Source organism: Astyanax mexicanus, chromosome 13, assembly GCF_023375975.1.
Source record: "Astyanax mexicanus isolate ESR-SI-001 chromosome 13, AstMex3_surface, whole genome shotgun sequence".
NCBI lineage: Eukaryota > Metazoa > Chordata > Actinopteri > Characiformes > Acestrorhamphidae > Astyanax > Astyanax mexicanus.
Genome location: NC_064420.1, coordinates 15849565 through 15867392, shown reverse-complemented (window position 1 = coordinate 15867392; position 17828 = coordinate 15849565). Strand labels below are relative to the sequence as shown.

The window sequence follows — 17828 nt, the reverse complement described above, 5'->3', positions numbered from 1 at the left end:
AATCGTTTAACGTGTTTCCACTTAGCCTAGATCAGGTTTGCGCTGGAGTTGTTGGAGATGCAGCGTTGGCATTACTGGAAAATACTGCTAATGGCCGAATTCATTGAGCGCGCATTTTCCGTGACCATTATGTTTTTTTGGCCCATGATGATGACTGGCTTATAAGCAGTTTTAGATTTCCAAGAGCATAAGAAAACAAGCTGAGTGCGTGACGTGTGTCTTTTTGGTAGGCAACTCATTTAAAGCATTTAAATGAAAGCATTTATCTTAGAATAATAAAACTTAAAACATGGGTAATTATACGCTATGCGTATATAATATTATTATTAGTATTATTATTAATAATAATAATAATAATAATATAACATTATACTTTGCGTAATTGAGGGAGGAGTCGTGGCAAGTGTGATGCTTTCGTGCACGTGCGCTTGATTTCAAGTTGATTGAGATGTACTAAGAGAAAGTACGTGGAATTCTGCCTACGCACGGTTTGATAAATCCGGATTTTTTTGTGCGTACGGAACTTTTCAGGTCTGAGCGTACGGAACATTTTAGTAGGAAGTCCACGCAAGTCTTAGTACATGAGGCCCCAGGACTCTAACCCCTTTCAAATAATAATGACAATAGATTGTCCTGATTTTAGCAGTTAACACACATCTCATTTGGAAAATGAACATCATAATTGAATTTTTGAAACTGCAATAAACCACAAAGTTCATAATATATACACCTGTAACTAACATTAGAAGACCAGCCTTTTTACACATTTGTAACACAGCCTAGTTAAGAAAGCAGCAACTTATATTATACTAAATACGCCGTTTTAACAATCTAACCTTTAAAATATGGAATAAAGCATGTCCCTTTATCTTTTCAATACCGAACACGTGTTTCAGTTTATCATTTAAGGGAAGATTCACAGAACCAGCAGCTACCACAGTAGTTTCTTTTTTTTTTTAATATTTGACTTTTCGGCGCTAAGCTGGCACACAACCGACCTTCAACGTTGAAATGCGATTGAAATATGACTAAAGTAACTTTGAAACAACGTTGAATCAACATTTAATGTTCAATGGTTGTGCTAACATTGAAATTTTAACGTTAAATCAACATAATGTCCTCAAGCCTCTGCCTTTTGAATCAACATGATACATTTCATCACCATATAATTTCTTAAAACGATTGGAAGGGGGAATGAAAAAGTGTTTTACTTCTATTTGCAGTAAGTGCTTTTTAATTTAACATCATGTTCATGTTCTAGTTTTAGTGTTTTTGAGATCAGATGTTCAGTAATCAGATTGGTAGTGGTGGGTAACTTTCTATATACTCAGATTTACTACAGTGATGTAAGTTTATTGTTAACGTTGTTAACCATAGGATTTTCTAATTTTAGTGAGCTATGGTTTATTAAAGGTTGAACCTATGACGTTGAAAAAACATTGCTATATTAACGTTGATTCAAAGTTGATTCAACCATAACATCTATGTTGATCAACGTTGATTCAATGTTGAAATGCCAGCTGGGTAACTTTTGAATGGAGGATGGTAGCCAGCAGATACTTATATAACCAGGACAGTAGGACCACCGAGAGAGACGCACACCCGTCCTTTTACTGTTCGGGTGAAAACACCCTTTTAGTGTTAATACTGAAAAACTGAGAGCACTTTTCCATTTAAAATAAAATGCATGTACTTCTAGACCACCTCTACATCTGTACATACTCACTCATTTATTCACCTCCAAATCATTTTAGTGCATACAAATGCCTATTAAGCTTCACAGATAAGAATAGATGTCTTTAAGAAAAAAAAAACACCAATAGCTCCATATCTATAGGATTTATACACATCAAAATAACGGGGATGTTTAGTTGTCATGGGGAAAATTTCACACCCATTAATATTATGCAAAATGCGAACAACTATATTCAGTGGCGGACTTAGCAATTTGGGGGCTCAAGGCAAATTTAGCTAGGGGGCCCAACACATTAATATGCGAGAAATAAGTTTCAGATATAACACCATTGTATGTCAAAATGGAAAATATTTATAAAAAAAATATAGTTAAAAAAGAAAATTGAAGCTTTCAATGCTAATTGTACTTTTTATATGTGCAATCAATAAACATATCTTTAAATAAAATATACACCCGAATGCCAAAAAAAGTAAAGCAGTGTGACTGAGAGCATTTGTGTGAGTGAGTCAATCAGTAATTTTTATCTAGAATTGTAACTGAACTTAATGACAAAGAATAATTATCAATCACAGCAATGTAGAGTAAAAATATGAGAGAGAGGAGGCAGAGTTTGTGTAAGTGCATGCAGTGGCGGACTTAGCAATTTGGGGGCTCAAGGCGAATTTAGCTAGGGGGCCCAACACATTAATATGCGGGAAAAAGTTTCAGATATAACACCATTGTATGTCAAAATGGAAAATATTTATTTAAAAAAAATAGTTAAAAAAGAAAATTGAAGCTTTCAATGCTAATTGTACTTTTTATATGTGCAATCAATAAACATATCTTTATCTAATTGAAACAGCTCCCCAAAACCTCAAACCTATACTTTATATTTGACAATATTTGATTAACTTTACAGGTCCTCACTCATCTTAATTTGAATATTAAATATCAATAAATATGTACCTAAATATGTAAATATAATACCTTTTAATACCATATATTTTACTTCACATGATAGGACCTTATTTATTAAAACATTTTTTTTTTAATCGCAATGCTGCACGCGCTTTCCCTATGACTGACGCGGCTTTCCTTGTGACTGACGCTAAACTGTTTGATTCAGCTGTTATGTTATGTTACCAAAACATTCGGTCCGGTGGTGCTGACACACTAAAAAAGCTTATCAGTTTTGGAAGAGCATCTGTTTTTAGTTTAGCCTCTTCCTTCTTTTTTCTTTTTGTAGTGCCACTTGGGTAGTGGCGCTTCATGGCTTCGCTCACAACCCACTTGTACACTTAATTTCACCTTAATTCCGTCTTTCACAAGCAGGGCGTTCGCGGTTCACAGGCATGGCCACATGGCATGGATGGAATATTCCATTTTAACGCGAAAGAGAGGGGGTGTGGACGGAATCTGTATTTCTATGTAATTTATTGTGTTGTCTTTGTTTCCATTTTAAACATACAAGAATCACCATTTATGAACGCACTATCTGTGAATTACTGTCCAAAGGGCCCCAATTACCAGCTGTAGGCCTATGGGAAGTTTGCAGCTAGTCAGGGGGCCCTACAGTGGGCTGCCGTGGGAGGGGCCCAAGGCAGTTGCCTAGCAAAGACCGCCTCTGGGTGGAGTTAGTGTTGGGGAACAAGCAGCAGAAAGAGTCAGAGGACAAAACAAACACAAAACCCCGGGACGGCCTGCACATTTAAAATAGGAAGGTACTGCTGAAGCCCTGCTGACAAGAGCTGCCAGTGCTTTCACTCAACATGTTTCCTTAATATCTGATGATACATCCTGATCATTTTATCATTTACTACTGAAAATTAGTTATATAGTGTTCCTTTAATTAAAAATGTGCAAAACGTCCTGAACCTTAATATGTCATGTGAAGCTCTATTGTCTCTGTTATGACTAGGGGTGTGCCATATCGTATCGTACACGAAAATATTGTCAATTTTTTTTAATATCGTGAAAGATATTATACCCTAAAATATCGTGCCATACCACCCATCCCATTTCCTATTATATATCTGCTAGAGACAGGTTGTATCTGTCCAGTATCAGTGCATTATTATTAGCATCATGACATTCTGGATCAATGACTTCTGTTACAAATCTGATCAAATTCGTGTATTTTTAATATCTCACTTAGGGGTGTGCAGTAGTATATTGTATGTAATAATACAATATATATTTTCTTTTCTTGCAGTGTACATTGTATTTTTGAAATATGTTTTTTTAAAGTGTTTTGTCATATCGCCAAGAGTATCGTTATCGCGAAAATACCATAAAATATTGTGATATTATTTTAGGGCCATATCGCCCACCCCTAGTTATGACAATGAATTTAGGTTAGTCCTATTCAAAATAGTTGAGATACTGGTTGATATCTTATTGGTTGTTAATTAATTAGAGATATTAATTGACATTTTATTTCCTAATAACTGATGTGCTTCTGGGTTACGCTGTTATATGCGCTGCAAGTAGAGCAAGTAGGAAGAAAGCTCTACTTATCCACATTTCTGTACTAAATAATTGCCTGTTTCTCTGTCCTGCCTCCTCCACCCTAAACATGATATTCACCCATCTAAAAGCTCCTTGTTTCAGGTTGGTAATGAGCTGATACCATCTAGATTAGAAATCCCACAGTTAAAATATAGTACATGCTGACTCCTCCTTTTTCAAAGCCCCGCCTCCTTCACACTCCCTCTACCTGTTGGAGAAAGTAAAACTCACACTGTCACTCTGATCTTTACTTCACTTAGAAACACCAATCAGAAGCTTTTAAACACGGACTGGATGGTTCTGGTTCTGGATGTGTGGTTCTGAAAGGATCTAGAATTCAGTGGGATAAAGAGCTACAGCAGCTGATTCTCTCCTGTGCTGATCTGATCATTCCAGAACATCCTGAAAGTTTGAGGAAACATTGGACTGAAGAAGTGTTACAGAGGAACGGCACAGCAGCAGTTGGAGGAAATGGCTGCCAAAAACCCTCTTTCAGAAGAAGAGCTTTCATGTCCTGTGTGCTGTGAGATCTTCAGGGATCCGGTTATCATGTCATGTAGCCACAGTGTGTGTAGAACCTGTCTGCAGCAGTTCTGGAAGACTAAAGGCTCTCAAGAATGTCCAGTTTGTAGAAGAAGATCCTCTAATGATATTACTCTCCCAAACCTGGTTCTAAAAAATGTGTGTGAGGCTTTTCTGAAGAGCAGGAGTCAGAGATCTTCAGCAGGGTCTGAGGGGGTCTGCATTCTGCACCATGAGAAACTCAAGCTCTTCTGTTTGGATGATCAGCAGCCTGTGTGTTTGGTCTGTCAGACATCAAAGAATCACAAAACACACGACTGCTGTCCAATAGATGAAGCTGTGACTGACTGTAAGGTAGGATAATAGTTCTGTTTCTATTGCTGAACTGTTTATAGTCTTTAGGTTCAGAACCAGATAAACCTGTTAGGTGAGCTGTTGGTAGTGTTTCAAAGGCAAACAGCTTGAGTAAATTATTAGTCTGAATCAGGGTAACTAAATTCAACCCTGGACATTTTCCTAGACCAGCCCACTACAATCAAAGTAACTCTAGATAAAAACAGGATTTTTTTTCTGGAAAATATTAAGAATGTTGGCTGGTCAGAAGCATGCAGTTTCATGCATTTTTATTCTGTTTTTGTTAATTAAACTAATGTGTTTTATCATTTGTGCTTGTTGTGATTATGTTTAATGTTAGGGAAAGCAGCAAACCTGTGATTGGCTAATGACAAAAGACCAATTCACAACTCAATAATAGAATTGGCCAACACACAGGGCGGCCCACTGGGAATTGTCCATGTACTCCTTAAAGCCAGTTCATCCCTGGTCTAAATAGACATTATATTGATTTTCACAGTGAACATTAACTCTATAACTTTGTAAACATGTAGGTTTAAGCTTCTAGGGAGTGATTCAATACTGATAGTGACAGGAAACTCAATCTGAGAAACAGTAAGTGAAAACAAAGATCATGGGGAGAATCTGTCATCCATGTTTCACACCAGATAAAGGAATTATAAGAGAGCAGTGTAAGTTAAGAGATAAATAAAGAAATGATTTAGAAAGATGCAGAATACCAGAACCCCCATGCAGAGCTGGTGTTTGTGTGCCAGAGATAAAACATCTGTCCTTTCCAACAACAAATTCATTAATTTACTATGATAACAGAACTCTTATATACATATATATATACACACAAGAGATGTATTTAGAAATGTACTTAGTTTGACAATTAACTACATTTTAATTACATGCAATATATAATATAATATAATACAGGCAGTCTAATAACCAATGAATGACCAATATACAACCATTCAGCTTCACCTGCAGTTGGGGGAACCTAGTTTGAGAGGTCAGGTTTGTCAGGGTTCTGTAACACTCTAGGCCCCACCCATAGACACTTCACTGTATATGAGACTCCCAGCTAAATAGTTAATGTGATCTGAGCTGAATTCACTAAGCTGATCCTGTTGGGTTTGTTTCTGCAGACTAAACTCCAGACTGCTTTGGAGCCTCTACAGAAGAACCTGAAAGTCTTAAAGGAAGCTAAACGAGATTATGACCAAACAGCAGCCCACATTAAGATGATCCATCATCTTGTACTGTCAGTCATGTTGTTAAGATCATGTTAGTGATGAGTGTCCACTTATCCTGTAGGTGGTAAATGCTTGTAGAACATCTGTTAGAGTTTGTGTTTCCTAATCGTCTCTCATTCCAGACGCAGACCCAGCACACAGAGAGACAGATAAAGCAGGAGTTTGAGAAGCTTCACCAGTTTCTAAGAGATGAAGAAGCAGTGAGGATAGCTGCACTGAAGGAGGAAGAGGAGCAGAAGAGTCAGATGATGAGGAGGAAGATTGAGGAGATGAATGAAGAAATATCATCTCTTTCAGACACAATCAGAAACATAGAGAAGGAGATGAAAGCTGAGGACATTCAGTTCTTACAGGTAAGAGTCTCTCTCTCTCGCTCTTTTGCTCTCTAATACTGGTGAGTGTGTGATTAATGTGGACGAGACTTTAGACATTTATTTCTTCCGTAAATTCATCTGAAATTCTCCTGAAAAGACTCTTCCTTAATAAAAATCTTTTCTTTATTTCTCCTCTCAGAACTTCACGTCTACAGAGAAACAGTAAGTCAGTGTCAGAGCACCCATTTTATCTCCTGTAAAAATAATGATTAATTTAAATCCACAGCATATTTGATTGATGGTAATGGATGGTAATGATTGATAGATGAATGCATGGTAATGAAATGAGGGTGAATAAAGATTATGTGTTAATGTTGTAGTAAGGTAAACAGTAGCAGAAATGGATAAAATATTCATGTTTAGGTAAATAAATTACAGGCTGTAAACTTTATACAGTGAAATATTTCACATAGTTTTATATTTTCAGAGTTCAGCGCTCACCAAAGCATCCAGAGAAGACATCAGGAGCTCTGATCAATGTAGCCAAACACCTTTCCAACCTGAAGTTCAGAGTGTGGGAGAAGATGCAGGAGATTATCCAGTACAGTAAGTTGTGTTTCTCTTAGGGTTGATCTTTTAGACACAGTCTGCTTCTGAACTACTTCCTGTATGGCGTTATTTTACAGCCAATAGTCGAGAGCAAAGTTTTTGAATGCAAGAGCTATTTCATTTCATCATTCTCGTGTACAATCTGTCTGTTCTTAATGTTTTGAGAGCGTGCTCGCACACTCAACCTTCCCCTGTATACTCAGGGAGCATTACCTGCTCGAGCGTGGAGATTTTCACTGAAACAAAGCTGCCAAAAGTCTCCAGCCAATCAGAAGTGGCAAGGATTTGACCAATTAAATTCTTAATGCCGCTTGCTCTGCATTCTCATTGGTTTGAAAAACCACGATGACACCTGAGAATGATATATCTGAGAGCGTTTAGTTTCATACAAGAGGCAAGTTAATCTGAGAGAGAGCATGTTAAATTTGTATATATATTTTACACTGGAGCAAATAAAATCCATGAGCGCTGCATGAAATAGGCTCTTGCATTCAAAAACTTCACTCTCGACTATTGGCACTAAAATTATGACATATTCCTGCAGATGTTCTAGGTCTCCATGTTTTCTACATTGATCTGCAAAAACAATCTAATAGAAAGATCTAGAACATATATGAAGGTGTGGAGCTCCGCTGTCCCAGTGTTGTGCCAGTTCACAGCTTTTTCTAAACTACAATTTTAATTCTGAGCTAGTTCAAAGTTCAGTTCATTTTACTTTTTTGTGAGATATTCAAATAAATACTTTTTTTCACACTACAAGCTAGAAATCACTATAAGTTCTTTGAAACGGCTCATTGAAGACATCTGCTCATGACACTGCAATTGTGGGTTTCTTACCATGTGAAGAAAATGTTCATAAGGAGAATCGATGTCTGTCTCCGTGCCCTCACTTCCACTAGCCATTTTTTTAATTGCAGCATTTTCTCTCACTCTCACGCTTCGTTGCTCCTCTCTCTTTCTCTCTCTCTTTCTCTCTCGCTCCGCGCTCTCCGCAGTCGTTGCTCCTCTCTCTTTCTCTCTCTCTTTCTCTCTCACTCCGCGCTCTCGCGTTGTTGCTCCTCTCTCTCTTTCTCATTCTCTCTCGCCCTCGCACTCCGCGCTCTCCACGTTGTTGCTCCTCTCTCTCTCTCTCTCTCTCTCTCTGTTCCATGCAGGGAGTTTTGGTTGAGAGTAGTGTGGGGTGAGGGCCTGTTGGTGAGAGTGAACTTTTTTCACTTTTTTCCTCTTCTGAACTGCATGATTTGGTGAGTACTCAGTGCTGGATTGAGTTTATAGTGTGTAGAGCGCGTTGGGGAGGATGGAGTCTTCTGAGGAGACTCCACCTTTATCCCTTCGCCACGGGTTCAGGTGTGTAGCTGGCGATGGCGTTACTGTGGAGGACGTTTTGCTCGCTGTAGGTGAGCAAATTGGGTTTGAGAACCTTACCTCCGCGTCACGTATGAATAAAGCAGTGGTGTTTTTTCTCAGAGAAACACAGCTTGTTAATAGGCTAATTGAAAGTGGCATTTTTATGAGCGACGTGTTTGTTCAGGTGACACCTCTGCTCGCGCCCTCTACGAGAGTCACTATTTCAAACGTTCCGCCGTTTATAAACAATGACGCGCTGCGTTTTGGTAAAATGGCCAGCTCGTTTACTATGGTTTCTCTGGGCTGTAAAAATCAGTCTCTAAAGCATGTGAAGTCCTTTCGAAGGCAGGTTTATATGTTTCTGGACTCTCCGGATCACACGCTAGATGTTTCTTTCCGGGTGAAACATGACGGCCGGAGCTATATGGTGTATGCCAGTACCGGCAGCCTGCGCTGCTTCGAGTGTGGAGATGTTGGTCATAAGCGGATGGCATGTCCACACAGGAGGCAGGTAGAGGAAGCGGATCATGCTGGGATTGAGGTGAGTGTTGCTGCTGATCTAAACGCTGATCAGGGGCAGACCGCCGAGTCTGCTGAGGGGGAGCACGCTGAAGCTGCGGCTGAGCGGCCCGCGGTGTGAGTGTGAGAGTGTAGCCGGTGCAGTGCCGGTACGAGCGGTGCTACACTGCTGATGGACAGGTCAGAGCTCTGTACTGTTAATGCGGATGGTGGGGTGTCTTCAGGTGCTGTTCTAATGGAGAGTAGCTCTATGTTGGTTGATCTCCGATTATGGTGCTGATGGTTCACAGGAGAACTCTAGTGATTTTGGAGTGTCTCAGGTTGGGAGCTGTAGTAGTTCTCAGGTTTGTTCGCAGGATTCTGCACAGGCAGATCAGCCCATATACAGTCTGGAGGAAATTAACAGTTTTTTGGATAAAACGTTTGGGAAGCAGGTGGATGTTAAGGATTTTTTCCCTGATTTTGAGAAGTTTGTCAGGTCTGTTGCGTTGCTTCAGAAGACTGTTGGTCTGGATCTTTTAAATGAGAAAAAGCGTTTTCGGTTGAAAAGGCATATTACAGTTGCACGAAGACTTGGTAAAGCAGTGAAGAGAAAGTCTTCTTGTCATTTGTGATATCATGCATCACGTGGTGTTTTTCTTATTTATGCTACTGCTTCTCTTTCCTGTTCTTCTCTCCTGTATTTATATGGATAGTTTAAGAATAGGTTCTTTTAACATTAATGGGGGCAGGGCTAGTTATAAACGTGCATTAATTTCTCAGAGCATACAGGACAAAAAGTTGAATGTCATTTTTCTCCAAGAGACACACACTGATGTTGATAATGAAGCTGAGTGGGCTATGTGGTGGGGAGGGCAGCGGGTGCTTTCTCATGGTAACAACCTAACAGCTGGTGTAGCAATTCTTCTCTGTCCTTCTTTGGGAGCTAAGATTTTATATTCAGAAGAGGTGGTGAAAGGACGCCTTGTTGTTGTAAAGGCTGAGATTAAGGAGCTTCAGTTCTATTTTATTAACATTTATGCCCCGAATGTGGGGCAGGAACGAATTGCTCTTTTTAATACACTTTGTACCACTTTGAGACAGTGTGGTGATGGTTTTATTGTTATTGGTGGAGACTGGAACTGTACAGTAGATTTTACTGTAGATCGTACCTCTGCAGAGCCTCACATACAGTCTTCTGTATGTTTATCAAAGCTCCTAGAGCAGTTTAGGTTGTTTGACATATGGAGAGTAAAGAATCCTGCAGTTCGGCAGTATACATGGGTTAAGATTTTGGACAACAGAATCAGTGCTGCACGTTTAGACCGTATTTATGTCTCTGCACACCTTAGCAGCAGGATCACTGGGGTCTCTATTTCTCCTATGGGGTACTCTGATCCCCACATGGTGTCGGCTGTGGTGAGTCTGTCACAAGGTTCTAGCATGCCAACATATTGGCATTTTAATGCAAAATTGCTTAGTGATGGGAATTTTTGTGCAAGATTTGTTTCTTTTTGGGACCAGTGGAAAACCAGGAAAGGCAGTTTTGAGAATCTGAGGCAGTGGTGGGAAATTGGAAAAACACAGATAAGAGTGTTTTGTCAGCAGTATACTGCTAACTCTAGCTTGAGAGTGCGAGAGACTATTCAGGTCCTCGAGAGAGAGATTCAAGCTCTGGAGCTCAGCTTGACTGAGAACAACGACCCCACAATGATGAGGAATCTACAACATAAGAAGAAGGAGCTCAGCACCTATCTGAATGAGAGGGTCAAGGGGGCATTGGTGAGATCTCGCTTCATTACCCTGGCGGACATGGATGCTCCAAGTGTCTTTTTCTTCAACTTAGAACGCTCTGTAGCACAACATAAGCATATGGTCTGCATCCAACTTGTGTCTACTGATGCTGCTGAAATGCGTAAACATGCAATTGACTTTTATTCTGCTCTTTATACTGCAGAATTTTGTGACTCTAATTGTACTGAACAAATTCTTGAAGGACTTCCTCAACTGAACTCTGACTCCAAAACGGCTTTGGACTCTCCCCTGACATTGCAGGAACTTACTGCTGCAGTTGGTCAGCTCAACACAGGGCGGTCTCCAGGCATAGATGGCTTGTCATCTGACTTTTACAAACATTTGTGGGGCTGTATTGGGGATGATTTGTATGATGTGTTCTGTGAATGTGTTAGGGATGGACTTTTACCTACCTCATGCCGACGTGCTGTTTTAACGTTACTGCCCAAAAAGGGGGATCTCTGTCTTTTAAAGAATTGGAGGCCAGTGGCTCTTTTGTCTACTGATTATAAAATCTTATCAAAGTGTTTATCCAACAGGCTCAAATTTTGCCTTTCGTCAATAGTGCATAGGGACCAGTCTTATTGTATTCCCAACAGATCAATCATGGATAATTTGTTCCTTGTGCGAGATGTACTGGACTGTTGTGAAGGAGCTAACAGAAGTGTTGGGTTGGTTTCTCTCGATCAGGAGAAGGCTTTTGATCGTGTCAATCATCAGTACCTTTTTAATGTACTTAAGGCTTTTGGCTTTGGGGAGGGTTTTATGTGTTTTGTTCGTTTGCTGTACTCCGAAGCTGTTTGCATGGTTAAGGTGGGGGGTAAGCTAAGCAGGCCAATTCCAGTCACTAGGGGAATTAGGCAAGGCTGCCCTCTGTCTGGTCAATTGTACAGCTTAGCGATTGAACCCCTGCTGGATTGAACCCCTACTGGACCTGCTGCGGCTGAGGATGAATGTTTCTGAGGAGATGAGGAACTGCGCTGTGATTTGTCTCACGGAAACCTGGCTGAACCAGACCATGCCGGACTCAGCCTTCCAGCTCGCCGGCCGGCAGCTCTTCCGAGCGGACCGCAGCCTTTTATCTGGAAAATCCCGGGGGGGCGGTTTGTGCGTCTACATAAACAAAGGTTGGTGCACAAACTGCGTGTTGGTAAACAGCCACTGCTCCGAGGCGACAGAACAGCTGACTGTGAAGTGTCGCCCTCACTATCTGCCTCGTGAGTTTTCGGCGGTGTTCGTGATTGCTGTTTACATAGCACCGGATGCTAATGCTAACAACGCGCTGAAGGAGCTCCATGACAACATCAGCTCGCTTCAGAACAAGCATCCGGACGCGTTCTACGTGGTAGCGGGGGATTTTAACCACGTAGAACTGAAGAACACGCTGCCGAGGTTTTACCAACACGTGAACATCCCAACGCGAGGTAATAATACGTTAGACCGCGTTTATTCCTCCGTGAAAGACGCTTACAGGGCATTCCCGCGCCCCCACCTCGGGCTTTCAGACCACATCTCCATCATGCTGGTCCCCGCATACCACCCCCCGCTGCGACGCTCCAAACCCACACAGAAGACCATCACTGTGTGGCCCAGTGACGGCGACGCTGTGCTGCAGGACTGCTTCGGCTGCACAGACTGGCAGGTCTTCAGGGATGCTGCTGAGTGTGAGGGGGAGCTGGATCTGGAGGAATACACATCTGCTGTTCTTGGGTACATCAGCAAGTGCACTGAGGATGTCACTACCACCAAGACTGTGACTTGCTACCCCAACCAGAAGCCCTGGCTGAACGCAGAGGTGCGTTCTCTGTTGAAAGCCAGGGATGCTGCCTTTAGGTCTGGAGACCCAGACGAACTCAGAAGGGCTAGAAGAGAGCTGACTGTTGGAGTTAAGAGGGCAAAAGCTGCATATGCTCAGAAAATCCAGGGACACTTTTCCTCCCAGGATCCACAGAGCATGTGGAGGGGCATCAAGTGCATCACGGACTACAAATCCAACGCTGCACAAAGCTCCAAAGACCCATCCCTGCCTGAGGCTCTCAACAAGTTCTACGCCCGCTTTGAGAATCCTGACACCCCCCCCAGCACCAGACTCCCACACTCACCAGGAGAGGAGCCCCTCAGCGTGACACCAGCAGAAGTAAGGAGAACGCTGAGAAGGATCAACCCCCGAAAAGCTGCTGGCCCGGACAACATCCCCGGACGGGTGCTAAGAGACTGTGCAGACCAGCTCTCGGACGTCCTGGCCGACATTTTCAACGCGTCCCTCATCCAGGCAGCTGTCCCCACTTGCCTGAAGACCGCCACCATCATCCCAGTCCCCAAGAGCTCCGCAGTGACAGGTCTGAATGACTACCGGCCAGTGGCCCTCACTCCGATAGTCACAAAGTGCTTTGAAAGACTGGTTCAGACCCACATCAAAGCCACCATCAACGTCACTGTGGATCCACACCAGTATGCATACAGGAAGAACCGATCCACAGAGGATGCCATCTCCTCCGTGGTCCACACTGCCCTCACCCACCTGGAGCAGAAGGATTCCTACGTCCGTATGCTCTTTGTGGACTTCACATCCGCTTTCAACACCATGATTCCACAGACCCTGATAAATAAACTCTCCTCACTAGGACTGAGCTCTTCGCTGTGCAACTGGGTCCTAGACTTCCTGACCAACAGGCCGCAGTCTGTGAGAATTCACAACATCTCCTCCCCCACTATAATCCTCAGCACTGGCTCCCCTCAGGGCTGTGTGCTGAGCCCCCTCCTGTTCACACTGCTCACATATGACTGCTCACCTCTCCATCCAGGCTGTCATATTGTGAAGTTTGCAGACGACACAGCAGTGGTTGGATGCATCACAAACAGAGATGAGTCCAGCTACAGGCAGGAGGTGGAACACCTGGAGGGTTGGTGCAGAGAGAACAACCTCTGCATCAACGTAAAGAAGACGAAGGAGATGATTGTGGACTTCAGAAGAGGCCAGCATGCCCACCTCCCCCTGCACATTGGAGGATCTGCGGTGGAAGTGGTCGACAGCTACAGGTACTTAGGGGTGCACCTGAGCAGCAACCTCACCTGGAGCAACAACACCTCCACTCTGGTCAGGAAGGCACATCAGCGGCTCTACTTCCTCAGGAGGCTGAGACGAGCTGGACTAGGGAGCGCAGTCCTCACCTCCTTCTACAGATGTGTGGTGGAGAGCGTCGTGTGCTCCAGCATCAATGTGTGGCATGGAAGCTGCTCTGCTGCAGACAGGAAAGCTCTGCAGAGGGTGGTGAAGGCTGCACAGAGGATTGTTGGAGTCAGCTTCCCCAGCACCATGGACATCTACACCTCCAGATGCAGGAAGAGGGCCACCTGCATCAGGAAGGATCCCACCCACCCAGCACATGCACTTTTTGTCCCGCTTCCCTCAGGACGGAGGCTGCGGAGCATCAAGTGCAAAACAACCAGACTGAGAAACAGCCTCATTCCGGAAGCTGTAAGACTCTTAAACTCCACTTAACAACACACTGCACTGACACACAAGGACAATTACTGCACAAACACGGTCACTTTACCCGCACTGAGACACTTTATTTTCTACTGCTCTAATTCATTTCATGCTGCTATAGCACATTTGCACTCTGGACTTGTTGTTGCAACCTGTCTACTCTTTCTATTTATTTCATTTGGGGTATTTATCTTTAACTATTTTGTATATTCTATTTTTATTGTATTCCTTTATTGTACTTTTATCTATATATCTATTTAATAACAGCTCCTGGGTGTAAACTGGATCGTGAGATCACAATTTCGTTCCACCTCATGTACCACATAAGATGCGAATGACAATAAAATCTCCTTGAATCCTTGAATCCTTGAGACAGGGATTGTCTGCGTTTCATCCTGGGCAGGGAATGGGTGGGCCAGGTGTGGCATTATCAGCTTACGCGGATGATGTCACGGTTTTCATCAAAAGTGATGAAGAATGGGTTTCGATAAGCATCTTTTCCTCATGTCTACACCGGAAGATGGTTTGGTGGGTCTTACACCTTTTTATAGATCAATGCTGGAGGCCTGGAAAGTGTTCTCTGTTTTTAGGACTGCTGATACCCCGGCTGGTGTGTGGTTGCTGGAAGAGCCTTTGTTTTTTAACTCTTTTTTACCTTCCAATATTTTATCCTCAGCAACTCTTCGCTCTCACTTGATGGATGCAGGTTGTACGAAGCTTGGAGACTTGATGACCACGGGACTTTCAGTGCTGAGCGAGCGGACTGGGATTAGATCTGGACGTTTGCTGGAACATCTGCAAGCAGAGGTGCAACGGAAGCTGCCAGCTGAGTACTGGAGTTTATTGGATGACCAGGCTGTCGTTGCCCAGTGGAGAGAGGGCTGCCAGTATGATTTTCCTGAACTGAATGTCAGTCCTGCTGTGGAGTGGGCTGAAGAGCAGTGTCTCCTGTCCTTCACTACTCGAGTTGAGCTTTTTTTCTTTGATTGGGAAGAAGGCGCTGTATCTGGTGTGTGTTAAGGTGTCTCAGGCACGCTTTCTGGATGGAGTTCCTGCTACTAGGTGGTCTGAGTTTTTTGGTGCCGGCTCCTCCCCTAAAGGCTGCTGGCGGGTCCAGTACAAGCGTCCAATTGATAAACGGACAGCTGACCTCCAGTGGAGGATTGTACATGGAGCAATAGCTACGAACAGACATCGGGTGCACCTCGATCTGAGTGTTAGTGAAGGTTGTTTCTTCTGTTCTGAACCTGAGTCTGTGTTTCACTTGTTCCTGCAGTGTTCTAGGCTTGGTCGTATGTTCTCTCTGTTGAATGGTTTCAGTTACTTGGCGTAGTTTTCTCCCCTCAGCTCTTCATTTTTGGGCCGAAATATACTGTCCGGAAAAAGCATGTTCTTGTTTTGCTGAATTTTCTGTCAGGTATGGCTAAACTAGCAATTTGGAAAACAAGAAAGAACCGAATGCTAGGTCAGGGGTCAGTGGATGTGGTGGCCATGTTTTCCTTGGTTTGGTGGCTGCACGGCTTAGGATGGAGTTTGCATATTACAATCTCGTGGGTAGATTGCCAGATTTCATGTGCACATGGGGAATTAATGAAGTTCTTTGCACAGTTGATGATTCAGGTCATTTGCAGCTGACCCTGTAATTGTTTTTCTTTTTTTATTATTATTATTATTATTATTATTATTATTATTATTTTATTTTTTGTTAGTGTTTTTTGTGTTGGCTTTAAAAGTGTGTTTTGGACACCTGGTGGTGTTTTTGGTGTAAATGTACATTTTTAATTGTGTGAATAAATAGGTGTTTTAAAATTCAAAAAATTCTCTATCTCTCTCTATCTCTCTCATTCTATCTCGCCCTCGCGCTCCGCTCTCTCCGCATCGTAGCTCCTCTCTCTCTCGCCCCCGCGCTCCGTGCTCTCCGCGTCGTTGCTTCTCTCTCTTTCTGTCTCTCGCGCTCTTCGCGTCATTGCTCTCTCTCTCTCTCGCTCCGCGCTCTCACGCGTCGTTGCTCCTCTCTCTCTCTTTGTTTTTCTATGTTTTTAACTAGCCAACGTTCATTTACAGTGATGACATACACTTCTGAGAAAATCTGCTGTTGTAACATTCGTGAAACAAACCAGGAACACATACTTAAACAATGTAAACAATAAATAACATATTACAGGTGCCAAACAGGTGAGCTGAGTTAGAATTATTGATGGACATTTGTCTTGTGATCTTGGACATAAGATTGCTGAGGAGAAAAACATGATGTTTTATTCTGTTCTCTCTCCTCAGCTCCTGTTACTCTGGACCCCAACACTGCCCACCCAAAACTCCACCTGTCTGATGATCTCACTGCTGTAGAAAAGAGAGACCAGAAATCCTCAGTTCCTGATAATCCAGAGAGATTTGATGGGTACTTATATGTTCTGGGTTCTGAGGGTTTTGACTCAGGAACACACTGCTGGGACGTCCAGGTTGAAAATATTAATCGCTGGGATATGGGTTTGATACCTGAATCTGTAACAAGAAAGGGAGACTCTTTCTGGAATTCAGTGTGGGGTCTGGGTTACAATAAAAGCAATAATAAATACTGGACACTCTGCCCAGGGCAGTCATATCACTACCTCACCCCTAAAGAGAAGCTGCAGAGGGTCAGAGTGCAGCTGGACTGGGACAGGGGGAAACTGACCTTCACTGATCTTCTAACCAACACACACCTGCACACTATAACACACACTTTCACTGAGAGAGTTTTTCCACTTTTCTTTAATGTGTCTGTTTATCCTCTGGGGATCTTACCAGTGAAGACATCAGTAACAGTGGAACAGCACAGTTAAATTTAAATCTGTCCAGAATCATGTTTCTGTCCAGAAACATTTATGCAGCTGTACCATTACACCCATGTCTAACATGTGTAAAAATGTTGGTATTGGAAGGAATAGAGAGAAATGTAATATAATTACGACTTTAGAAATGTTTCTGGAGTTAGATTTCACTCAATCTCTTGTATCCTGGATTTCTGTCTTCGTTAGATTTTAGAACTTTGATTCAGAAATTTGTATTTTATTGTGTAAAATAAACTGCATTATATTAAAGACTGTATGATCATGTCAAAATAAAATCTGTAACTCTAAAGTAATATCTGATTTTGTCTTCTTTCTTTATTCACAATATTTATAAAATCACAAAATAATGTTGTAACTTTTGCAAGTATATTTAAAATGATGTATTTAATTTGCTTTGTTAATATAATTTAATTGTAATACATTGTTTACATTTTGTATATATAACATATATAGTTTCCTGTTCAGCGTGACCAATGGTATGAGTGTGACGCATAATTGCCATGTTACTATCAAATCAGTCCTGCTTGTGTGTGTGAGTGTGTGCGCAGAAGGAGGAAGACAGAGGAGGGATAACAAAGTTGGTTGGCTGTTGCTAGTTTCTCCGGAGTTGTTTTATTTCTCCGTTTGTGTTTCTCAGGTCAG

At 42.3% G+C, this 17828-nt stretch overlaps 1 protein-coding gene across 1 annotated transcript; it reads left to right on the top strand.

The window, feature by feature from the left end:
- Positions 1 to 4606: 4606 nt before the first annotated feature.
- Positions 4607 to 17192, top strand: LOC111197631 (E3 ubiquitin-protein ligase TRIM35-like). Its single transcript, XM_049463046.1, has 6 exons — positions 4607 to 5062; positions 6196 to 6306; positions 6426 to 6656; positions 6817 to 6839; positions 7105 to 7223; positions 16633 to 17192. The coding sequence occupies exons 1-6, from the start codon at positions 4658 to 4660 to the stop codon at positions 17175 to 17177; spliced, it is 1434 nt and encodes a 477-aa protein (XP_049319003.1). The 5' UTR covers positions 4607 to 4657; the 3' UTR covers positions 17178 to 17192.
- Positions 17193 to 17828: the final 636 nt, after the last annotated feature.

Excerpts from the sequence above, each read along its gene's own strand:
- LOC111197631 (XM_049463046.1), top strand. The coding sequence starts at position 4,658 with ATGGCTGCCAAAAACCCTCTTTCAGAAGAAGAGCTTTCATGTCCTGTG. Across the intron at positions 6,657-6,816 it reads AGGACATTCAGTTCTTACAG|AACTTCACGTCTACAGAGAA; the intron begins GTAAGAGTCTCT and ends TTCTCCTCTCAG. Across the intron at positions 6,840-7,104 it reads TTCACGTCTACAGAGAAACA|AGTTCAGCGCTCACCAAAGC; the intron begins GTAAGTCAGTGT and ends TTATATTTTCAG.